At 43.8% G+C, this 17,935-nt stretch overlaps 1 protein-coding gene across 1 annotated transcript in view; it reads right to left on the bottom strand.

Annotated features, from left to right (window-relative positions):
• LOC138515903 (alcohol dehydrogenase 1-like) overlaps positions 1 to 14,744 on the bottom strand; it is a 349,539-nt gene extending 334,795 nt beyond the window's left edge. The window contains exon 1 of the mRNA XM_069630664.1: positions 14,627 to 14,744. Coding sequence (XP_069486765.1) covers positions 14,627 to 14,644 — 18 coding nt within the window. The 5' untranslated portion in view covers positions 14,645 to 14,744. The remainder of the gene's footprint in view (positions 1 to 14,626) is intronic.
• Positions 14,745 to 17,935: the final 3,191 nt, after the last annotated feature.

Below are 17,935 nucleotides of genomic sequence, written 5' to 3'. Positions count from 1 at the left end.
AGGGGTTAAAGGTATTCACTGCTGTTGTCCTGACTAATGGGTACTGGACTTTACCTGTCAGTAGGGAGGACCAATACAAGCTGGCCTTCACCTTCAGTGGGCAGCAGTACACATGGACCCGGACTCCCTTCGGATACATTAACTCCAGCAATGAATTTAACATTTTTCTACACAAGGCCATGCCCGACCTGGGTGAGAGGGGTAACCTGGCCTATGTAGATGATGTTTTAGTCAAAAGCTCAACTGTGGAGGAACACATAGCGGAGATCCGTTATGTCCTGACACAGTTGAGGGCAGTCGGTGCAAAACTCTCCTTTCAAAAGGCACAGTGGTGTAGAACCCGTGTCAATTTCTTGTGGCATGAGATTACTCCTCACGGTCTCTGTCCCGAGGAAAAGAAAGTGGAAGCACTCCAGAAATTAAAAGACCCAACAACTCTACGGGAACTAAGGAGTCTCCTTGAACTGACTTATTACAGCACAAAGTTCATTGAGGACTACGCAGAGATCACAGTATCCCTGATCCATCTTTTGAAGGGGGGGTCAAGTGGGAGTGGGGTCCAGAACAAGCTGAGGCAGTAAAACAACTCAAAATAAGCCTCTCACAAGCGCCTTGCCTAGCTTACCCTGCCAAAAACAAGGAGTTCTTCTTGGAGACAGGGTTCTCAAATACATGCTTTACTGCAGTATTATATCAAAAGCATGACAAGGTCAATAAAGTAATCTCCTATGCGAGTAAAACTTTATCCTCTGTGGAGGAAAAATTCAACAATTGTGAGAAGGCACTCCTGGCGACGGTGTGGGCATTGAAGAATTACCGCCCGTTTATCCAGGGGGAACACATCATAGATGAGTCTCCACACCAGCCTCTGCAATATCTCCAAAGTGACAGAATCTGGGTCAGAAATGTGAGGAATTCCCGAATTACTTCCTGGATTCTGTCAATGCAAGGCTTTCCTGTGGAGGTCAGATATGGCCAAAACAAGAATGTCTGGCTGACTTCCATGATTGTGCCAGAGAAAACTGCCTTGAGGACGAAAGTCTTAAAATCAAGGACACCATGGAGGCATACCTTAATTCCCCACACAAAGTCTATGAAGAAGACCAGTGTGAGGGAATGCCCACTGTCTATGTGGATGGGTGCTCCTACCATGTTGACAACAACGGGGAAAAAGAACGTGTGGCCGGCGTAGGGAATGCATGTGTGAATGATGCCCCAGAACCCTCTGCTGGGTACAAAATCGGTCCCCGAAGTAATCAAGAGGCAGAGTTGATGGCTGTGCATCAAGCCATCCTCACTGCTGTCCAACACCAACTCCACGAACTGGTCATAATCACAGATTCAGATTATGTACGGAACGGGTTCGTGGAGCACCTAGTTAACTGGAAACCAGAGGCATGCTATGTGCTAATAACAAACCAGTGAAACATGGGAAATTAATTGAAATTATTGATGGTCTCGTCACCTCGAATGGGATGACCATCTACTGGAAAAAGATCAAGGGTCATTCTAAAGTAGAGGGACCAGACAAAACTGGAAATGACCTAGTTGATCAGCTGGCCAAAACCAGAGCCATCCAAGGGGATCTTCTTGAGATCGAGTCCCTGTTGGGGGAAATCCAGGTCACTGCTATCACTAGGCCCAGCCAAATGCTCACAATGAACTCTCAACTGCACAATGGAGTAACAAGACCCCAGATGCTGATTTGATTACGGCTCAAAAAGGGGATCCAATAATTGGTAAGTTTTATCAACACATTGAGGACCCTGAGAACTTTCCCCTGACAAATACCTATTACATAGGGAAAGAGGACCTCAGAGTGTCGATGAAATGTCCAAAGAATGTTCCGAATCCAAGATGGTTTGTTGGTAAGGAGATGCCGAGCTGGCCATGACTAGTGGGTGGTCCCTACCGCATTCCGAAGCCTGATGCTAAGTCACCCCCATGATGTGGCCACAGCCGGTCATCGGGGGTTCCATACGACACTAGAAATCTTGATAAAGTTAGCATACTGGCCACACATGGGACAGGACCTCGACCAATACTTGAAGGTGTGTCTTGTGTGTGCACAATCTGAGCCAAAATCACTCACACACCGTGCTCCCCTCCAAAAGAAGGAGATGACACTGCCTTGGTCAGATTTACAAGTCGATTTTATCGGGCCCGTGATTCGCTCCTCTAGGGGGAACAAGTACATGTTGACCGTGACATGCTTGTTCACTAAATGGGTGGAATGTCTCCCGCCCCAAATTGCAAGGCAGAAACAGCAGCTGCCCTGATAATCAACCAAATCTTCTCGTGTTTTAGACCACCCCAAAGGATTGAGTCAGACCGAGCTAGCCACTTCACTAGCGAAGTGATGACAAAGATGTGGGAGATACTAGGGGTCAAAAGGAAACTACACATTGCCTATCGGCTAGCCTCTAGTGGTGGAGTTCAGAGATACAACAAGACAATTGTGAGCATATTAAAAAAGTTTGTGGCAGATTCTGGGCCAAGTTGGGATATTCGACTACCTCTGGTCCTGATGGCCATCAGATCTATCCCTTCTTCTGCAACAAAAATGTCACCGTTTGAGCTGATGACTGGACAAAGGATGGTGCTTCCCCAACATCTGCTCAACAGAACCCAAGAATCTGAGAAAACACCTTCAACATGCTATTGTCTATGCTCAGTGGAATCTAGAAAGATCTGCAGACAGTATGAAGACCCACTATGACCTTAAGACAACTAGAAAAGAATACCAAGTAGGGACCAGGTCTACTTGTACAATTTCCAAAGGAACAAGGCCAAACAGCGCAATTTTCTTCCTAGCTAGCGGGGTCCTTTTGAAATTGAAGACAGAATCTCACCAGTCACCTACAAAATCTGCATCCCAAAGGCAGTTTGGCAGAAGGGGAAGATAAGTGGGTCCACATCAACCAGCTGAAGTGTTGCCATCCTACGCATACTCTGAAGCAACTAGAGGATTCATCTGGAAACCCAGAGAGGGACATTCCAGCTCCTTAGAAAATTCCAACTGTAAAAACCATGCCATCTGTTTTAATCAGTAATAATAACATGAATAGTGGTGGGGGGGAAATGTCCACAAATATGCTCTGTTTTGTCATCATAGGACTGAAACCATGGATCCTAAGAACCAAGGAGGACCACTCGGGGACCAGGAGGAAAGACCCAAGGGCCCCGGGGTATCGCTCCATACTCTCATCCGGAACCGGCGAGGAGAACCTGTTGATCCAGCAGTGATGGGAGAAGCAGATGAATTTTTCCACTTGGACCAAAAAGAAAAACTGAACATCCCAATCTCCTGACTTCCCCTTGATGGGTGGTCAAAAGTCAAGTCGCGAGGGGGGGCTTTGTGGGATGTATTAACCCACTTATGCCTTGCGGCAGCACTGTATGCTGGTGGTACCAGAATCATCAAAATGGCTACAAAACCCCTATGCGCACCAAAACCTATGGAAATTGCACTTTCCAAAGCACAAAAAGATGGCTTCCAAATCTACCATGGATGTTGTCAGTGGTGGAACGGAGACCTCACTCCTGAAACATGTCATTGAGCTGCCCAACCAGTAAAAACGGAGACTGCATGAAAAGCAGTGCTCGCTGAAAGAAATCTGGAATCTTGTTTTTAAATCTTTTCTTGGTTGCTGAAAATACAAAATGCTGGTCCAAAACATCCACAAACATCCAATCTTCTTGCTGGGTGTCACATTTTACTGAATTCAAGAAATCATTGTGAAAATGCAATATCCTGGAAAGCTGAATTGGTCATCAAAACACCTAGGTTGTAACTATTTAAACTTCATGGTTTAGAATCTGGAATCAGTGTTCTAGCTGCTTGTTTTAAAATTACAAGTTTATTTAAACAAAGGAAACTGCAACAAAATGACATTTAAATTTAAGCCTGACTCCAAGGCAAACTACAAACAACTTCCCCCACAGGGCCAGACACCTCCCTTCTGCTCTCTAGACCAGGAACTCACACCCTTGTGATGATTAAAAGGGGAGGAGAACCTGGACTGCTTTGGGAAGAGCACAATGGACTTCCTCCAAGGGAAAGAGATGCTAATCAGGAAGGATCGTAAATGTCCTCTGCCAGAAGGAAGTGGCAGAGATTGCTTCTGAGCTGCAAGAAGGGGAGGGAGGCGGGGACAGACAACCTTTTGTTGATTCACAATGGGCAGAAAGCATATTTCTAAAAAGACTGATAATTTACTGTGTACAATTGCAAAAGAATATGTAAACCCCGGACCTCTGAACCTAATTTTTGGCTGCACATTTTAAGAGGAGCCACAACTCTTTGCTATGTTCTGGGAAGTAACTGTGAAAATTATGGTTTTGCAGCAAATGTATTTATGTCAAAAGCATGAAACTTCACACGCTTATGCCCATATGCAATGCGCACAGTTGCACACATTTTTGGATAAACTAGATATTGTGTTCCGGCCCAAAACCGCAGAATTCTGTCAAAAGCCGACACAAGGTCCTACAACGACGGAGCTTTGAAGAGCATTTGCCACACAAAATATGTGATCTAGATATGTTATTGTTATAAAGTTGCAAAATTGTAAATATATATTATACTAAAAGATTTCATGTTCAAAAGCCAAGGGGAGGATTCTCTGACTCATAAAACCCACATCATCCTGGTGACACCCTGTTTTCTCCTCCAATCAAGGGAGAGGGGAGACTCTAGCCTATAGCCAGCCTAAGGGGCACACTTAGGATAATCCAGCATACACTCCCCTTTACAAAATGCATAAAAAGAGACAGCTGAGGACTTAGAAAAGACACACAGATTCACCCACCAACTGATTGCTGGCGGAGCACCTTTGCGAGAGGAACAGACATCTTCCTTGCTCCAGACTCAAGAAACTTGGCAAGCAGAAAGGCCCATTGCTATAGCTAAACCATTCTCAGCTGGGCCTTAAAATTCCAGAAACCAGAATTTACCTCAGACCTCTAAGGGGAACCAAAGAACAGCTGGGCTGTGCTGTAACTGCTTTCCTTCTAAAGAACTGTTACCAGAATCAAAACCCAATCCAGTAATGCTGTGCTGTGCCGTGCTGTGACCAGATAGCTGTGAACCAGAGCCATTGCCGACCCAGTCCAGTCCGGTGTGCCCAGCAGCCTGTCCCAGTCAGGTGTGCCCAGCAGAATTTCTGAGAAGAATCCCTGATCTTGATGGAACAGAATTCCTGATGGTTCTGTTCAAACCTATTTAGTGAGTATCAATAGTATAGGACTGTCACTAGCCTATGTACTGTCCATAGCAATCCCTATTCAAATCCATCCTCCCTTATATCCAGAATTGCATTGTTAGAATTATTTTGAATTGCATGAACTCTCTATCTCATCCCTACTATCTTCCTTCTGTAATAGTATTGTTAAAAATATCTTTGCGCTGATATATTTCATCTGAAGATGGCAAGCTCCGCGGCAGGCAAAAACCTGATCCAGAGGCGCCCTGGTCTAGTGGATGTCCTTCCGTGTGGTATTTGCTTCTTCAGAGTCACCCCTAGTGTAAAGAAATCCTGTTTGTCTTTTAAAAGCGCATCCCTGTTTTCTCATTGTTGCACCTATCTCAGAAAAACGACCTCCACGAGAACGTCCATAACTTCTTCAAATTTCATGCTACAAACAGAATTTAAATGTCTGCCTGTAGCTAACATCCTAAGCTTTCCATGGAACCAAAATCAAATCCACATATTTTTCCTGCGTTTGTGATTACCGCGTGCAGAAAAGCTTGCCATGAATTTTGCCTTTGGAAATTTCTAGAACGTGTAAAACAGCTTTCAATTGCACCCAACCTCAAATTTAGGTTTTCACATTGCTGAGTAGTCTCAAATCATTGCTAGTGTTTGTTTGCAACCAGATAAAGCGGCTCCCATTAGAATTTAAACAATTTCAGTGATTTAAGCCATATTTAGTGTTTTACCTATTCCATTCAAAGCCAACTTTAAAAACCATTTTGACAGTTTGCCAATCATTTCTGTTTCTCTTTTTATTTTTGCGGGGGGGGGGAATTGGGATTGACATTTACTTGAATTCTGCATTCCTGAAACCTGTTCTCTCTTCTCCTATCTCTCTACATTGAATATTGGGGGGTTGAGGTGTGTGCAGGGGGAAAGAGTAACCACATTGCTATTTGATTTGAACACACCCACAAAAGTATTATTGCTGTGCTGCACTGTTTTTGCTCATTATTACTCCTTGTGATTAAAGAGATTGCTTAGTGTGACATCACCCCATTGGTGATTATTGTATCCCTATTAAAAATAGTGTGATTATATAGTGAATATATAAATAAATATTTTAACTTTGCAAACCAGCCTGATTCCTGGTTCAGTGTGACCAGGGTGGGTGGTACGTTCCAAGAGAGGGGTGTGATATAAGTGGCACATCGTTTAGAATAAAAGAACTTCTAGACACAAATAAATAAATTGGTCTAGCATAAGGGACTCAGAAGGTCGATATCTTAAGGAAATGAAGGGAAATCATCGCAATCAAATTCATACAAGCAAGATCTGCCATTTCAGGAATCAGGAGGATGGATTTCTTTTTCTTCTTCTTCTGCACTCTCGTGCTGTTTTGTAAAAATTGTTATACCATTTAACCAAATAAATAAACATTAAAAAAATAATGTCTTAAATGTTGTGTTTGAAATCTGTATGCTGTGGCAATTTGTGAAATGTCGGAGGAAGTATGAATTGTTTCCCCGTTTGTTGAATGCCACAAATGATTTTAGAATGATATGTTATTTCTTTCAATCCATTTACTGTTTGAAAAAATAGAGGCCAAGTGCAGCATTTGTTCCACAACTGCACTTTTCCAGAGATAGGCTGTTTTACCTGCACATCAGAGGGAGGGGTAGCCTTACACTCGCTTTTTTCTCTTTCTAAATATTAGCCCTGTTTTCGAGTGATGCCCCCGTAAACAAAAAATAGCAGGGATGACCCATTGTATATGAAAATATTATCCATTCAGGACAGCACCATATACTTTGCAGTAAGGTTTCTCAGTAGATTAATGCACCTACTGCAGAGATTGTTGTGTCACCTTCAGGTCCCAGGTTTGAATATGGGTAAGAAGAACTCAGCCTTGCATGATTGAGAAGATGATCAAATTAGCCAAGTTGAAGTGTGAAATTGAATTGAAAGATTGCATGTTGACTAGGGGAGACAGTCACATGTCAAGCATGCTTGAGTTTTTATTATCATTCAAATGTCGACACACTGAGTATTAATGAGGTTTACAATAGAGGGAATTCATATCACAGTTAGACCTCTGGAAATCCTATAGTGCCGGGGAAGTGTTGGCTTTGCTTTAGGGGTGCATGTCGTTTCTTCCTGCTGAGTTTGCTTCCATGAGAACTACTGAGTTTATGTATTTAATATTAATAATAGGGAGAGTCCAAGATTGATGGTCAATAACTTCAAAAAGGCCAGTAGGGCTGCAGAAACATCAGTCACACGTCAAGCATTCAGGATGCTCACTCTGATGGTTCTCAAAGAAATATCATTTAGTAGAGCTGGATTACAAAGTAACGAAGTTTGTACCTGGGGAAAAAGCATATAAAAATGTACAGAAAACAAAGACATTACACTGTGCCTCTATGGAACAGGTGGAGGGGAAGCACAATTCACGACAGGCTAATTTCTGATCCGTTCATACATTCATTTTGTATTTGTCATGCACCACTGAAGTCCTACTTACATTACTATTCCTCAAACAGGCATCAGAACGTTATATTTATTTCCCCACATTTCCCTCCCAGCATCCAGGTAGGTGCAGAGAGTGCCATGCATGCTCCCAACACAAGTCATGTGAAAAACAATTCACCCTTTGTGCGTTAGTAGTTTGCTTTGCTTTTTGTGAATTTAACACAAAGGGGGCCACTGGGAAAAAATGCAAATTGCATGCAAGTGACCGCTAACTTTTATACTTTACTGCTCTGGGGTCCCCTGCATACAATTCTAAATTTTTGCCAGGCAGAGTGGAAAAGTAAGAGAACAACAAGGCAAAATATTCTTTACTTTTAACTTCTACTCTCCACTTTTCAAAAAAATAAACACTGCCTACAATGATATGATATATTTTATTTATATCGCGCTCCTACACAAGTTTTTCAGAGTGCGACGAGGCAGGGGAGGGGAAAAAGGGAGAACAAAATAATGATCTGACTAGGCCCAGTGACATTGAGAATGTGCAATTGCAGGGAAGAGGGAAGGGGGAGTTCAGGGGGGAGAGGTGGAAAGTGCTGAGCAAAGGATAATAAAAAACAAGTGGTAGTGCAGCCTGCAAGTGGCAAGTGCTAGGTTTAAGGCAACAGACAGAGGGTGTCTGGTTAGTGCAGAAAAAGAGGGAACTGTAGGGTTACAGATACAGACCCAAGTGCAAAGGGTTGCCAGGGGGCAGTGCGGGTGCATGGCAGGTTGGGCAAGTACCTGGGCCCGAAATCAGAGGGTAACCAGGTGCACAATGCCAAGAAGAACAGATCCACAGGGGAGAGGAGGAGGGAAGGCAGAAGCAAAGAGGAAGGTCTTGAGGTGCTTCCGGAACCAGAGATGGTTCTCCTTAAGTTTCAGAGTGTCAGGGAGGCTGTTCCAGATGGAGGCCCCAGCCGAACACAAAGATCTACCCTCAGCTCGTTTCTTTGAGAAAGGACTTACCCTGAGGGAGTTGGAGATGGAGGAGTGAATAGATTGAAAGGGAAGGTATTTACAGAGGGAGAGTTGAAGGTATTTTGGACCCAAGCCCCAGAAAGCCTTGTGGACAATGCAAAGGGTCTTGAATTTAATACGTGCAGCCACAGGGAGCAATGAAGAGATTTCAGGGCTGGAGAGATAAGATCCCAGGGCTTGAGGCCAATGACAAGTCTCGCAGTCCTGTTCTGGATGAGTTGCAGAGGGGGGGCGAGTAGAAGCAGGTAGATATAGAAAGAGGCTTGTTCAGTAGTCCAACCTAGAGAGAAACCGGGCTTGAGAGACAGTGAGCTTCTGTGGAAGGAGAGGAAAGGCAGAATACCTCTGAGGAGGTGCAGTTGGAAGTTTGACTTTTTAGAGACATCAGAGATGTAGGCAGAAAAGGAAAGCATGGAGTCGAAGATGACCCAGAGGTTCTTAGCCTTGCAGGTGGGGTAGGAGGAGGACCAAGGGAGGCCGGCCAGGGAGTGACAGAAAAGGAGGTTGAAGGTGTGCCGATGAGGAGAATCTCTGTCTTACTGGTATTAAGGCAGAGATCGTTTGCGGAACACCACTCCTAAATAGCAGACAGACAATCCGAGATGAGAGAAGAAGAGGTGGCCGAGGGAAGCCTGAAAATGAGTTGAGTGTCATCCACATAGCACTGAAAGTTGGTGCAGAGAGCGGCCATGCGATGGCCGAGAGTTGCCAGGTATTGGTTGAAGAGCCAGGGTAAGAGGTTAGACCCCTGGGGAACACCGCAGGTAGAGAGAGAGATAGAGGAAAGGAAGGACTCAAGTTGGACCTGCGAGGGTCCATCAGAGAGGAAAGACGTCAGCCAGAGCCAGATCGATGATACCCAGGTTGTCACACAGACGAGCAGGAAGGTATGGTTGACCGTGTTGAAGGCAGAAGAGAGATCGTGTAGGATGAGGACAAAAGGAATGTTAGAGTCAAGGTTGGAGAGCAGATCTTTACAGATGTTCAGGAGAGCATTTTCTGTGCTTCTGGCAGCTCTAAAGGGTCATGGAGAGAACCAACAGAATCAGTGTGAAGGTTAAGCTGTGAGATAACCAGCTTTTCCAGGAGTTTACCCAGGATAGTAGTTATGGAGATCGGCGATAGTTAGCCAGACAAGAAAGGTCAGCTGTGGGTTTCTTGAGAAGAGGGTACACAAAAGAGTGCTTCAGAGTGGAGGGGAAGGCTCCTGAGGCAAACAAGAGATTAAAGGAGTCCGCCAGGGCAGGAGCAAGGGAAGAACCTGTATTGACGAGACTTTCATAGATCGAACTTGTCTAGAAACCTCATCAGGCGAGAAAAGAGGAAAGGAAGAAAAGGAGGGCGGGGGTGGCTGCAGGAGGGCCAGAGTTTGCAGAAGGAGAAGGGGGATGAGAGGGTGGACAGGATATCCTGGATTTTTGAGATGAAGTGAGAGGTAAGGGCCGTGCAAAGGGCCTGGGAGGCGAAAGGAGAGGTTGAGACTGCAGAAGGGTTGGTCAGCTCCTTGCCAATTTTGAAGATTTTGGCTGAGTTGTTTGATGCCGCGGAGGCACAGGCTTGGATGTGGGCTCTTTTCTTAGAATGGACAAGGAGCCGGTATTGCTTTTGGAGCAGGCGGCGGGCCAGTTTGTCAGAGGATGAACAAGAAGCCCTCCATTTCCTCTAAGCCACTCTGCACTTACGTTTAAGGGTAGCTAGGTCAGAGTTGTACCAAGAATTGCACTTGGCTTTGGGCTTCTAGCAGATCCTCGTGACAGGGGCAAGCGCATCAAGAGTATCGGAGATAGAAGAGTAGATCATGGAAATGCCTGTGTCAGGATGTGAGACAGGCAGAAGCTGAGGAGTGGGGATCGGGGGGAGAAGGTGACGGGGGGAGGTGACACACGCTTCATGGGCCAGATGTCCGAGAAGGTAGGTGGCAGTGTTGGAGTTGGCTTGCAGGCAAATTACACTTTGCAGGCAGCTTTTACTAATTAATTCTTGTGGAATCTGTATGCTTGCTAATTTGCAGGTGCTAAACCAAGGTGAACTCCATAGCAATCCATTAGTTTTAGGAAGGCATAAAAAGCAAAAGGGCTCATAACAAGTATGGCGGTGCCGGAAAACATTGGCGGTAACAGAATTACCACCACTTTCCTTCCACCGCCATACTACGAGCATGGACCTGGAATGGGGGATTAACCCCCAGGAACATGATGGAGGTAGATCCTCCCACTTCCTACGGAAAACTGGCAAATTTGGTGGAATTACCACATAGCCCCATAGAGTCCAATCAACTCTGATAAAAATGGGGATTAACTCTGCCACTGCTACTTGTAATCCAGCAGGAATTCCACCAGACCAAATGGTGGTAACGGATTTACTGTTTGGTGGTATCTGAATGGATTTACCACCCAGATACCACCAAACTCGTAAAGTGGCCCAAAGTTCCCACACAAGATAATGGAGGCAAGCACTGCAGAGATGTTATCTCTGTCCGCATTTTCTCAGCAGCTAAATGGGTAAGAGCGTAAAAGTAATGTATAAAAACATTATGAATTTATGTTATGCTGCCCCATTATAAAAAGATTGCCAACCTGTTTTTTGTAAACGATTTTCATTTTTGGATAGTTGAAAACAAAGAGTTATTTTAGTTTCTATATTAAAGAAGCAACCAGGTGCAAGCACATTGTAATTTGGTAAAATTTGCTTTCGTTTAACATCTGTGGAAGGAGAGTTCTTACGTATTCCAATAGGTTTATCATTTGTTTGAACATGTGCTGCCAGGAAAAACTGACCCCTTCAACCCAATGTTTACAGCATCATTTGATTAGCATGAAATTGTCAAGAGCTTATCCCAGATCTATCACCCTAACTGCTTAAACGTTTGGCCGAACTATACTCGCCTGAACACAGTGAAAATCAGGTGATGCAGTGTTCTCTGCATTTGTTCTCCCGGGCATACACTCTAGCCAATCAACACGCTTGGAAGGAAGGCTCTAACCAACTGTAGAGGCTGAATTCTGAAGCTTCTCTTTGTGATGTGCACACTTTTGGAACTGGCCAAAGATCATAGACAAGTGTCAAATTAAGGCCCAGGTGATGTTGCCCTTTTTCCCTTGCACAAACTTTATAGCATTGGGGCCCTGACCATTGGGGTATATTTTGTGCTAGGTGACCTGAGCCCTAGTTAGAACCTCTCACCTTCAGCTCAGTATCACTTACCTGGGCGGTGGTCAACTACCAGACAAAACAGCCATCTGGTGCGTGCAGACTCTAAGGGCCTCATTACACGGGAGGCGGTAAGGGTTTACCGGTACCGGTATTTTACCGGTACCGGTAAACCCTTACCGCCTTACTACGAGGTCCCTTTGCGGGTTGGAGAATTTAACGCCTGCTTTTTGCAGGCGTTAAAAACCAACCCGCAAAGGGACCAGGGAGCTAATTACGGTACCGCAATTTGCGGTGCCGTAATTAGCACCTTCCCCATTCCCATTATGCCCTATGGGGCAAAAATGGGAATGGGGAAGGGCAATGGGGGAAGGGGGAATTACCGCCCCACCAACCTTGGAATAGGGCGGTAATTCCCCTTTCCACCAAGGTGGTGCCGGTATTTTACCGGCATGGACCAAGGTGCTAATAGCTCCTTGATCCACCGCCGTCCGTGTAATGACGCCCTAACACTTCATTAAAGCATGTGTTCTTCTCTTTAGACAATCGGAGACTTGCAATTCAAGCTCTAACCACTGTAAAGGCATTCGTTATATGCTTCACTTTTGTTCTTCTCAACTTTCAGCGCTCTCGCCAATCAGCAAGCTTACCTTTGTTATGTGTATGCACCGGGTACTGCTCAAGGATACACGGACAAGCTTTGTTAAAGGAAGTTCCAGTGTACGCTTTCCTCTCACTGCACAGGCTCGGATAGCATTACAACCTTTACCATCAGACTGTAATGCATGCATGGCGACCATGTTAGAGATCCTCGCTGTCAGGTTGGGACTAGTAAATAGTGCAGCTGTCATCTACCACAACATCGCCATGTGTTGTAGGCTGTAATTAAGAATTAGACTCATTCTTCTCTGGTGCAGGAAACCGAACCTGTGTCCCATGTAACGTTAAAGTTACAACATGGCAGGTTCACTCCTGAAGTGAAGCTTAGAGCACCCAGGCACTCCTTCTGGAGAGCGGCACCAGTTCCTCTCTCCACCACCTAGATGCGGGTGTGAGTATGGCCGGAACTCAGGGTCTTTGGAGAGCATGTAGCTAAAGATGGTTTCCCTTCTGGTGGTCTCCACTAGAATTCCAAGAAGCGTCTCTCTGACTCTATACTTCCATCCTCGCCCAAATGGCTCTTAACTTACCTGACAGACTTGTCCTTTCTGATGATTGGTAAATCAGTCATCAGACCTCCTGTGAAGCCCTGATGTGCCTGAGGTCAGGGATGTAAACCAGTCGTTGAAGTGTACGAAAAGAAGTAGTGGAAGTAGTGGAACTATGCGTGCCCCCGCTACCCACAAACCCCATCGCCACGTTGCCTCCCACATGCAATCCAACCCCCCCAAACAACACACAAATGCTGTTTAAGGGAATTTTCAGTGCAGTGTACTGAAGTGCAAGTTTCAACTTCTTTGTACACTTTTATTTTAAAACAAAACCATTCTGGAAAGGTTTTAAAATAAAAAGGAATAGTAAAACCTAAAAAAAAAAATACTCACACCCCCACTTCGACCACTTACATAAACAACACGTGCTCCATTACTGCCTGGGGCTTTGGGGCAAATTGGTGGTGTGGTTTCCTTTTATATTGGGGAGAAAAATCAAACGTTAGCTTTTTTACATGATTCTTCCCAGCAAATTCTCCATTGGCCAACTTAAAAATGAGGAGAAAAAATATAAATTGCGCCGAAACTTGACAGCTGATAATGAAGTTGATTACCTCTCTAATCTAAGCCTTCCTATCTCCCCTTTAAATCATATACTTTCCATGTTTGTCTTTTAGTCACAGTTTTTATTATTAACTGCAAGACTGTCTTCAGCACTGGATAACCTCTTTGTAAAATAATTTAAAAAAACATGAATAATAAAAAATACAATAGGTTCACAATGACACTCCTTTTCTTCTGCATTCGATTTGTCACCTTGATAATTTAAAAGTCTTAGCGATGCCGAAACTATCCCTTATTTTCATTGATATATTTTTCAAATGTTCATCTGCTCCTTGTTGCTGTGAGGATATCACTCTGAGTGAGCCGTACTAGGACAACCAGGCACCTCGGACCCCTCGCTCATGGTTCTCTAAAGCACAGGATGGTAGACCAGGCCGCTGCACGAAATCCTGAAACGGGGTCCTTGCTTTTTTCGCACTAGAAAGAACTAGGGATGGCAATCTTCCTCTCTAAGAAAGTCTGTTAGAGGGCCAGTAGTATGCATTCATCAAGCACTTAAATCGCCTGTGGAAACGCTGCAATGCTCCTTGTACATAGATGGAACCCAGGAATTCGTTATTGTTGTTTGTACAGCTAAACCAATTCTCCCCCGCACACTGCCCCTTCGCAGCTTATTGGAAGGCACCCTGCACACACACACACACAACACAAACACTATTGTACATCACCTCTGTCATAAGAATAAAGCTACTTTTAATGTCAATAATTCGAACTGTAACTAACCACATTATTCCTTTAAACACAGTATCCCGCCCGTTAGTCTATAGTATTCCTCTGGCTTAACTCTAATAGCTGAAATGCACACACGCATAATACGTTCCTACATTTCTGGACTCCAGTGTTTCCCAAGGGCGTTCAACCAAAAGCAGGTTGGCACCATATGGTGAAAGGCACTATGACAAATAACACAATTGATTGAATGAATGAGCATGGAAATAGTATAGAGCATTCATTCAGTATTTAACTATACAGAAAATATATTTTGAAGGTATACTTGTAAAATATCAAGCTTACTTTGCCGGCAGTCGCCATGTCTTCCTGCCGCAGCCTCACTTCCCTCTTCTGCTCACTTCAATCACTTCTCTGACAATTCATGCTCGAGCAGAGATTCTGGGCAGCAGCTTCGGAATGAGTCACTGAACTGCATCCGCCCTGAGCAAATATGCTTTTCTAATGTTTTGGGTGGAACATATTTTATTTTTCGTCGCCTTGTTTCACATTCAAGCCTACTGGAAAGAGGGCATTTTTGCTGATATATTGCAAACACGTTCACCAATGCGTTAGCTAATGTGCAGCTCATTGTGCTGTTAGTAAATCGTGGTTCTGATTCAGAATTGTGGTTTAGTGATTTTTCCAGAGGGCTTGATCGTTCGATCAATGAGTCACACTCAATATAGAGTGGGTCTGAATAAAAAGCCGGACATTTATTTTTACATTTATTTTAATTTTATTTGTGTCTCATATGGCGGCTCTAGATCGCACTAGTCCTCAAAGTACCAAAGTCATCCAGTTGAAGCCAGGAGAACAAACATTTACAGACCACTGACATTTGAACAGGACTAGTAAGTAATCAAGGCACTAGAGAGTACTTTCCAGAGTTGCTAAGGAGACATAGATGAGGGGAGGGGAATAGGTGGGAAGGGAGAGGAGCAATGAAGGCAGGTTAGGGTTCGAATGAAAGTAAAAGCAGTTTACTGAAGAGGTAATTTCTCTGGGGTCTGAAAGTGCATATCAAGTAAGTGGTATTGTGGTAAAGGGAGATCGAAATAGGGAGAGAAGGGGTGGCAGCGAAAGTGTTAACCAAGGCGGAAGGAGGGAGAGTAGAGATGGGCATCTGGGGTGTCTATGTGCATGAATAGTTGAAAAAGGGGGTGTCCATATGAAGGAGGGAGTGGTGTCATGCAGGTGAAGTGTTAGTTGTATGAAGGTTGAAGCAGGTGCTTTGTTAGGTTTGTGATTGAAGGTTGGCAGATTTTGGAAAATATTGAATTTGGTTCGATGTAGTCTGGTGGTTTCTCAAAAACTATGGAAGGACTGGGATTTTTTTATGAGTCAGAGCTTAGGACCATGCCCCTTGCAACAATAACCAACTACAGAAAGATCCTAGCACCTCTCAGGACTCTCCCTTAGAGATCTGGGATCCATTGTCTAGATCCCTAGAGAACTGTCACCCTCGTTCTACAACAAAGTAACACCAACACCTATTTTCTAAAAAAAATATATAACTGTTTGTTTTATTACAAGAATTCTTTTTTAAAAAACTCTAAAATACATATCCAACACATTAATCCTCAGTCTTTTAAACAAAGAAAAAAACCACAAAGGGTAAGGAAAAACAAAAATGAAACAGTGACCCTCAGATAGGACTCAGACAAAAAACTGTGATATGCGTTTGTACGCTTACCTATATGTTGTAGAAACTAACACCATTAATAAACAAAGGACGAATACTGAGGACAACAAATAGGTCCATACATAATCAAAACAAAAGTACAAACAAAACACTCAAATTCGTTCTAAACAAAACAGACGACACAATTTGCATTGTTACCATCCAGGGGTGTTGCTAGGAGGGGGCCAAGGGGGCTATAGCCCCTGATCTTTTGGTTGTAGCCCCGGATAGAATCACAGGAGCTACAGCCGAAAGACTAGCTAGCCCCCAGTCCCAACAGTTCCAACATCAGCTTAGCCCCGGGTCTTTTCCAGACCTATCAACTCCCCTGTTAGCATCCATAATAGATGTAAAATTATGATGTCTAATCTAGAATCTCATATACAAATAACAGAATTCATTTAATGATACTCAGTAAAATCTGGCTTTTAGTGCCCTATTAACACTGTGACAATATTCTCACAGTCTCATTTACCCGACATGTTTCATTCCCATTATCCATAAACAGATTATTGGCGGGAAATTCATCAAGGGAACACTTTTTAATTTTCAATTAACATGTCTATAACCGAATTTGTTCAGTATCTGTTCTGTGCAACTTGATGTGACCGGGGAGTCAGTTCTCATGTAGTAGCTTCCTATTAATGTGAAGCACTATCCTAAAGAGGGAGAGACAACAACAATAAAAATCACTTGTACTACTCTAGGAAGAGATACTAAAGCAGACTCCCTGCCTCAAGAGATTAATTCCTAAGGTAGGGGCTTACCTCACTGCCGTCTGAAAATTAGTAGCAGAGGAAAAAAGATAAGCTTCTTTTACTGGAAGGCTTGTTCTCTGAAAAGGTGAAATAGAAAGAGGACACACTTGGTAAGTAGGAAGTACTGGCTTACCGTTACTTCTGATGTCCAAACCGAAAAACCTGGCTTTTAATGAATGTATCTGATCAGCTTGCCATTGAGCATATTTGACTCTCTAATTTAATATGACACTATGCATACTGTACACCGGCACTGAGTCAACCAAAAGGAACTCTAGTAAGTATTAATGTTACGGCATTCGCACTGACATTGTGCCTGTTAGTGTAACTCACTAATACTAGCAGTCTTATGGTTCATGGAACCCAGCTACAATAAATCAGCGAGTTTTGCTCAATATCACATTGCTCTTACCATTCAATACATGGATTTTCTCAAAAGACAGCTGGAAGGTATCGCGCTGTATTAGCTGCAACGTTGTCAAGCTGGTTTTGCTGGCTTTGTGCTGCCATGCTGTGAATGAGGTGCTGCTCTAGCTCTTCTATAAAACCAAAGAGAAGAGGATCAAATGTTATATTTTAAATCTACCATATATATATAATAGTACTAACAAGCACTTGATACACCGTTTGTGAGTTGGTATGTCAAACTTGTTTATACTTAGTTATTGTTGCCGTGTACGCATCCGGGAACTGTTTTCAGGACCTTTTCAAGCAAAAGTTTGTTCTCCAATCACGTGACTCATTGCCGTGATGTCGTATGATGCTGATGTCAAAACCGCAGCATTTAACTGTATGAAACTGGCTGATGGCGGTGACTCCATGCTTTGGAATGCTCTTTCTAGTCTGAAATGTGGCCGAATGTAGCCGCCATGTTGGGTGTTAAAATCCTTACCCAAAAGCGACAACTAGCCTCATAGAACTAGTCGCAATCCTGGTGGTACCCATCACTTTAAGGGTAGTACATATTTTTCTTGTTCCCCTCATGCTCATTCATGAACCGTGGGAGTAATATTTTACTCCGCACTATATTATTTTTTTAGGCAATGTTTTGGCCGTTAAAAGCATTTACATTGGCATATACGTGCAAGATCTTACCAAAACTCTCGGGCTACAGCCCCCGGCTTTATGCACAATTCCATACCGATCATATGGCCTGCTCTGCCCTGTTTCTAG

This window comes from Ambystoma mexicanum, chromosome 6q (genome assembly GCF_040938575.1).
Source record: "Ambystoma mexicanum isolate Mex_15411 chromosome 6q, UKY_AmexF1_1, whole genome shotgun sequence".
Taxonomy (NCBI): Eukaryota; Metazoa; Chordata; class Amphibia; order Caudata; family Ambystomatidae; genus Ambystoma; species Ambystoma mexicanum.
The sequence above is the reverse complement of the archived record's forward strand: the minus strand, read 5'-3'. Positions and strand labels throughout refer to the sequence as shown.